Consider the following 6,342-nt stretch of genomic DNA (forward strand, 5'->3'; position numbering starts at 1 on the left):
GTTCTATTTCGTTTTGAGACGTGTCAACAGAAAAACAGGATTCCACTTCTTTCTTAATTTAAAATGGCCCCAAACCAACTGACAATAGAATAGAAGCTAGGATATCTGGGGGTTTTCTTTATATTACTATCTTCTGTTTCCACTGTTACTTTATTTCTTTGGCTCTAATCAGTGAGAGATGAATTTTAAAAGAAATGTGCAAAATCTACCTCAAGACCCACCAGCCAGAATGTTTTCTGCTGTAAAATAACAGGATTCATAACTGGACCTGACTAACCCAATAAGGAAATCATCCCACACAGAAGATAGTCCAAACCCACTGCCATCAGTGGATTCCGACTAGGCGCCGGTACAGGACACAGTAGAACTGCCCCCAATAGGATTTTCAATGCTGTGAATCTTTCCAGAAGCGGCCTTTCCCATCTTTCTCCCCAGGAGCTGCTGGTGGGTTCCAACCGCTGTTACCAGCCGAATTATTTAACCGCTATGCCACCAGAGCTCCTTGGATAGTCCAAAGGAGGGCAGAATTCAGACCGAGTATCTCTGTGATGCCATCGGGCACCCAGGCTTCTATGCCCTTTCATGGGACTAACCGTGTGCGAGACCACACAGGGCATGGGGTCGCCAATGCGGGGACTGGCCGGCATAAATGAAGGTGGGGGCGGCGTGCCACGGTTGTGTGCTGCCAGCCCTCTCAGCGGGTATCGGCAGCCGCAGACCGAACTGAAGTACCACTGTTCGACCAGCCCTTCCCGGTGCTCCCGGCTCGTGGGGCGCAAAGCGCGCCCGAGCGGAAGTAGCGGCGACCCCGCCGGAAGCGCGCTGCATTAGCGTGGGGAGCCGCGTGGGCTCCCTCTCGGGCGTCTTACTTGCGTGGCTCTGCAAGAGCGGGGCTGCGGCGAGCGCGTCAGCCCAACCGCCTGCAGTTCCGAACTGCACTTCTCGGGCCCAGCCGCACCTGAGCCCGGGGAGCCAGGGTCCACGGGTCGCGCCTCCAGGGCCGCAGGCGCGGAAGGAGGGCCCACGGCGATGATCCGGACTTGGACGCAGCCGCAAGCTGAGCTGGCGAAGCTGTGCGGTGAGTGGCTTCCTGGCAGCGTCGCGGGTTCGGGTCGGGCCGGGGCTTGGAAACCCAGGCTGCGGCGTCGTTCCCACCTCGGCCCATGCTCTCACACCAGAAAAACTCTCGGGGGTGGGGTCTCCAAGGAGCTCCGGGGTTCCCAGGAATGTCGCCTGGGGGGAAGGTCCCTTACCCACTCTTGGTTCCGGGGTGTGACCTCGGCCGGTTCATAGCACTTGAAATGCTCCACATCCCCAATGGACAGCCTCTTAATTATCACACAGGGGTTGTATATAGAATCCTTCTGCCTATATATCTACCTCTTGGTTTGGAGGAAAACGCATGCCTCAGATCTGTGCCAGTCCTTCCTCAGGAGCCCATTTTTATCACTGTTGGGTTATGGGCTCAAGCACGAATTTGAACGATTTAAAAAAAAAAAAAAAAAGTTTTTTTTGCCCCCCCCCCCCCAACTTGGCAATCTTGAGAGAGAGATACTTTGTTCAACTCCCTTTGGACAATAAGTTAAGAAAATTGAAAAAAACGCCCTCGCTGTCCCCCAGTGGCCTGGGCCCGCAGCCTCTTCTAGGTTTGTGAGATCACTATGGTAGGTAGGAAGAGCTCAGTAATGAGGGACACAGGTACCTACAGAAGTTCCAACTTTGGGGCTTGACTAGTATTCTTTTCAACCTAGGGCGTCTGACCAATCAGCCAAATTCAGACAAAAAGCCTGAGTCTTTTAAGTCAGAGCAGATGTAAGGATGCTGATTGGCCTGTTGGGACAAAGCTGTGCTCCCACTCTGGGTGAAAAGGGCTGGCAGGAATCCAGGACCTGTAAATTAAGTGAGTCTTACAGGTGTGGAGATTCTGTGGAAAGCTGTGCCCAGTGTCAGTGCTCACCCAGAGACCTGACTGGCTCTCGAGAGCAGAACTAGATACTGCTGCTATGGGGGCACTGACTGGCGGCCCAGCCCAGAGATAAAGTGAGACGGGATTAAACCTGAGTTAGTTAGCCTAGGCCTAGTTTGTCATACTGTGGTGCCTGGCATGCAGCTACGATGCTGAAGCTATGCTACCAGTATTTCAAATACCAGCAGGGTCACCCATGGTGGACAAGTTTCAACAGAGCTACCAGACTAGGAAGAAAGGCCCAGTGATGTACTTCCAAAAATTAGCCATTGAAAACCCTGTGGATCACGACAGAATATTATAATGCTGAAAAATGAGCCTCCTAGGTTGGAAGGCATTCAAAATACACAGTGGTCCCAACAACGGACTCTAGCATACCACTGATTGTGAAGACGATACAGTACCCAGCAACATTTTCTTCTGTTGTGCGTGGGGTTACCATGAATTGGAGCAAACTCAAGGGCAGCTAACAATCCTACACCCAAGGTTGGAAGCAAATCAGCCAGCATGGAACCAGGACAGGCCAGGGCAGGGGGTAAAGCTAATTTGGCTGACATTGCCGGTGGACAGACCAGAATGGTCCATGGAAAAGACTGGAAGCAATTTACTTACTAGCAGTATCTGACCTCCAAGTGAACAGAGAGGATTCTGAAATGTGCACACAATCTCACATACATCCATTTTGTTAATATGTATCAAGACTTTTTTCACTTAAGGTTTAAAGGAAATAATCCTAAAGGTGGAAAAGTGACAAAGACATTCATCTCTGTTTTATTTCTATAATGAGATTAGAATGTGCCTAACTAAAACCCACTGCACTGAATATCATCAAACCATTAAATAGGAAGCATAAATATCAATGTTCTTACATGTATTCATGTATACATGGAAATCTATAGACCATACACTGGTAGAAATATGTGACTAAATTATTCTGGTGTTGGATTTAAGTGAATTTCTATTTCGTGATAGAAAGTTTACCACGGTTTCTGTGATAGTTATTATGACAAATATAGTATAATGTTAGCCCCTTAAGGAGGAGTCAGGTATGTGATTCAGGAGATTTAAAAATGAGATGTGATTAGAGCACAATACCAGAAAATGCTGACTTACTTATATAATGAAGTAGTAAAAACAACCTAGTGAAGTAAAATCATGTGACAAGTGTTTAAACATAATCAAGTGGACCACCAAAATCCCCGTATAGTTTATTTACAGTTTTTAAGTGTGTATATGTTCATTTAGTAGCAGATAACATTTTCCTAAATCCGTAGGCTGGTAGTTCAAGAGATGGGCTCAGAACCTTAGCCATACATAGTGTATTCATATGCTCACAGCAGAGGCTTCACTGGGAAGCCCATGTGTAAACCCAGTTGGGCCAGAAACTATGGGGATTGGTTTAATGGTTTCCTTCTCTCAGTTTTTGTTGTTGATTCCTAGGAATCACTCTCCAGATTAGGATTCCTGGGGCAGGACCTCAAGCCAGAGAAGCAGGGAGAGTATGAGGGAAGGGAGCTCAGGGCCTCACTAGAGCAGGGGAAAATTGGGAATGGTCCTAGGAACACTGTAAGAGTAGTGCCAAAATAGAGTGTGGGAAACTGAGGGGTGGCAGAAAGAAAAGGGACTGGAGCCTAGGTGACCTGACCACCTAGCATTGGACCTGGAAATGCCCCTCCTTTTTCCTAGGTCCCAAAGGGAGCTCTGGTGGCATAGTGCCTAAGGTATTTGACTGCTAACCAGAAGGCTGGTGGTTCAAACCCACCAGCCACTCCTCGGAAGGAAGACTGGGCAATCTACTTCTGAAGAGAATTGACTACTTCTGAAGTTGAATTGACTCGACGACAGTGAGTTTTGGTTTGTTTTTTTTTTTTTGGTAAAGGATCTTGTGCTATGATAACCGTTCTCAACATCCTATGAAGTCTGTCCCACTTAAAATATTTATAGGAGGATCAATTCATAATAATACAGCAGCATTATTTATAAAGGAGCTCTGATGGCACAGTAGTTAAAGCATTCACCTTCTAACTAAAAGGTTGGTAGTTCAAACCCACCAGCCACTCCACAGAAGAAAGATGAGACAATCTGCCACGATAAAGATTTGCAGCCTTGGAGACTCTTTGGGGGCAGTTTTCTCAATGGAATCGACTCAAGGGCAATGGGTTTGGTTTTGGTTTTGGTTTTGGTTTTTAAAGGATCTTATGCTTTGATAACCACTCTCAGCATCCTGTGATGTCTGTCCCGTTTAAAATGTTTACAGAAGGATCACTTCATAATAATGTTATTTATAATGGAAATAAATAAACTTGACGCTAGGGAAATGTCAGTTAATAAATGCTAATAGTCTGTAACTTTCACACAAATCACAATAAAACGTTAAAATAATAATTGATGATAGTGTTTTTCATACTGCAGACTGTGACCCATTACCAAATGGTAAATCAATTCAGTGGGAAGAATGGAATAAAGTTTATTAATTTTTCTCAGATATTTGTGACATAAAATGTATTATTATTTCTTTTTTTACTGTGTGTCCACGTAAAAAGCATGAGAAACACGTATGACACATTTATACCTTGTAATAATAGGCGGCTATTTACAAGACTGAGGTCGATCTATAGGTACTGACAGGGTACCCTTCAGACGTGTGGACTGAAAAATAAGTAATACAAGTCTTTATAGTATGATCCTGTTTTGTTTTGTTTTTTTAAAAAAAACAGTTTACAAAATATGCTCTTATATATGTAGTGTCAACTGTTCACTCCCCAAAAGTCCACCAGGAAAATCTTTGATCAGGTAAAGTTAAGTTTATTAGAATTTCTACAAAGGTTTGAAAGACACTTAAGTACACTTAGAAGAGGAAAGCTAGGGAAGGTTGTTGATAGGATTTTAGGGCCCAGGTTGGGTTATTTTAAGTCAGGTCTTGAATAGTAGGGAAATGGTTTATATTGAAGGAGCTCTGGTGGCATAGTGGATAAGGCATTTGACTGCTGACCAGAAGGTCAGTGGTTCAAACCCACCAGCTGCTCTATGGAAGGAAGATGGGGCAATCTACTTCCATAAAGATTTATAGCCTCAGAAACCCAGTGAGGGTTCTGTGAGTCAGAATTGACTTGATGTTGGCAAGTTTGGTTTTGATTTGGTTCATATTGGGTAGAATCTACAACATAATAGTTTTGAATTGGTGAGCATAGCAAGGTAAGAGTCTTGAAACCAGTTTTACCTGGCAAGCTACTGTTAGATGCCGTCTGACCCTGTATACAGCAGAACAAAACACTGTCCAGTTGCACACCACTCTCATAATCCTTGCTGTCTTGAGCTCATCGTTGCAGCCACTGTGTCAGTACGTCTCATTGAGGGTCTTCCCCTGTTTTGCTGACCCTCTTCTTTACCAACCATGATATTCTTCTCCAGGGAATGGTGCCTTCCCACAACATAACCAAAGTAGGTGAGACAAAATCTGGCCATTCTTTCTTCTAAGAAGCATTCCAACTGCGCTTCTTCCAGGACAGATGTGTTTGTTCTTCAGGCAGTCCATGGATTTTTCAGTATTCTTCACCAACACCACAATTCAAAGGCATCGACTATTCACATGCAAATGAGGCAATTAAAAATACTGTGGCCTTCTCTTTTCCGTTCTCTGACGGCCCGCAAGCTGCGGGAGACCGTGCGGACATGGCCAAGTCCAAGAACCACACCACGCGCAACCAGTCCCGAAAATGGCACAGAAATGGCATAAAGAAACCACGATCACAGCAATATGAATCTCTTAAGGGGGTGGATCCCAAGTTCCTGAGGAACATGCGCTTTGCCAAGAAGCACAATAAGAAGGGCCTGAAGAAGATGCAGGCCAACAATGCCAAGGCCATGGGTGCACATGCTGAGGCTATCAAGGCTCTTGTAAAGCCCAAGGAGGTCAAGCCCAAGATCCCAAGGGGTGTCAACCACAAGTTCAGTCGACTTGCCTACATTGCCCATCCCAAGCTTGCGAAGCGTGCTCGGGCCCGTATTGCCAAGGGTCTTGGGCTTTGCCGGCCAAAGTCCAAAGCCAAGGCTCAAAGTAAGGCTGAAGCTCCAGCCAAGGCCTCAACTCAAGTTCCAGCTCCGGGTCAGGCTGCCAAAGGTGCCCAGGCCCCCACCAAGTCTCCGGAGTAGAGTTCTCCATCTGAGGACAGATAGACTGGTGTGACCCCTTGGGCTGCTATCTGCATGGGGCTGGTGTCCTCCTGTGCTATTTGTATAAATAAACCTGAGGCAGGGAAAAAAAAAAAAAAAATACCGTGGCTTGGGTTAGGTGCACCTTAGTCTTCAAAGTGACATCTTTGCTTCTTAACACTTTAAAGAAGTCTTTTGCAGCAGATTACCCAGTGCAGCATTAT

At 45.9% G+C, this 6,342-nt stretch overlaps 1 protein-coding gene across 1 annotated transcript; it reads left to right on the top strand.

The window, feature by feature from the left end:
• The first annotated feature begins 5,638 nt into the window (after positions 1-5,638).
• LOC103200652 (60S ribosomal protein L29-like) lies at positions 5,639-6,118 on the top strand. Its single transcript, XM_042781561.1, has one exon. It carries the CDS (start codon positions 5,639-5,641, stop codon positions 6,116-6,118), a length of 480 nt encoding a protein of 159 aa, XP_042637495.1.
• The last annotated feature ends 224 nt before the right edge of the window (positions 6,119-6,342 follow it).

The sequence above is a fragment of the Orycteropus afer genome, unplaced genomic scaffold (genome assembly GCF_000298275.1).
Source record: "Orycteropus afer afer isolate SDZICR_OR568_19922 unplaced genomic scaffold, OryAfe1.0 scaffold00133, whole genome shotgun sequence".
NCBI lineage: Eukaryota > Metazoa > Chordata > Mammalia > Tubulidentata > Orycteropodidae > Orycteropus > Orycteropus afer.

Bases quoted from the DNA above. Each gene is read 5' to 3' on its own strand.
- LOC103200652 (XM_042781561.1), top strand. From the start codon at position 5,639: ATGGCCAAGTCCAAGAACCACACCACGCGCAACCAGTCCCGAAAATGG.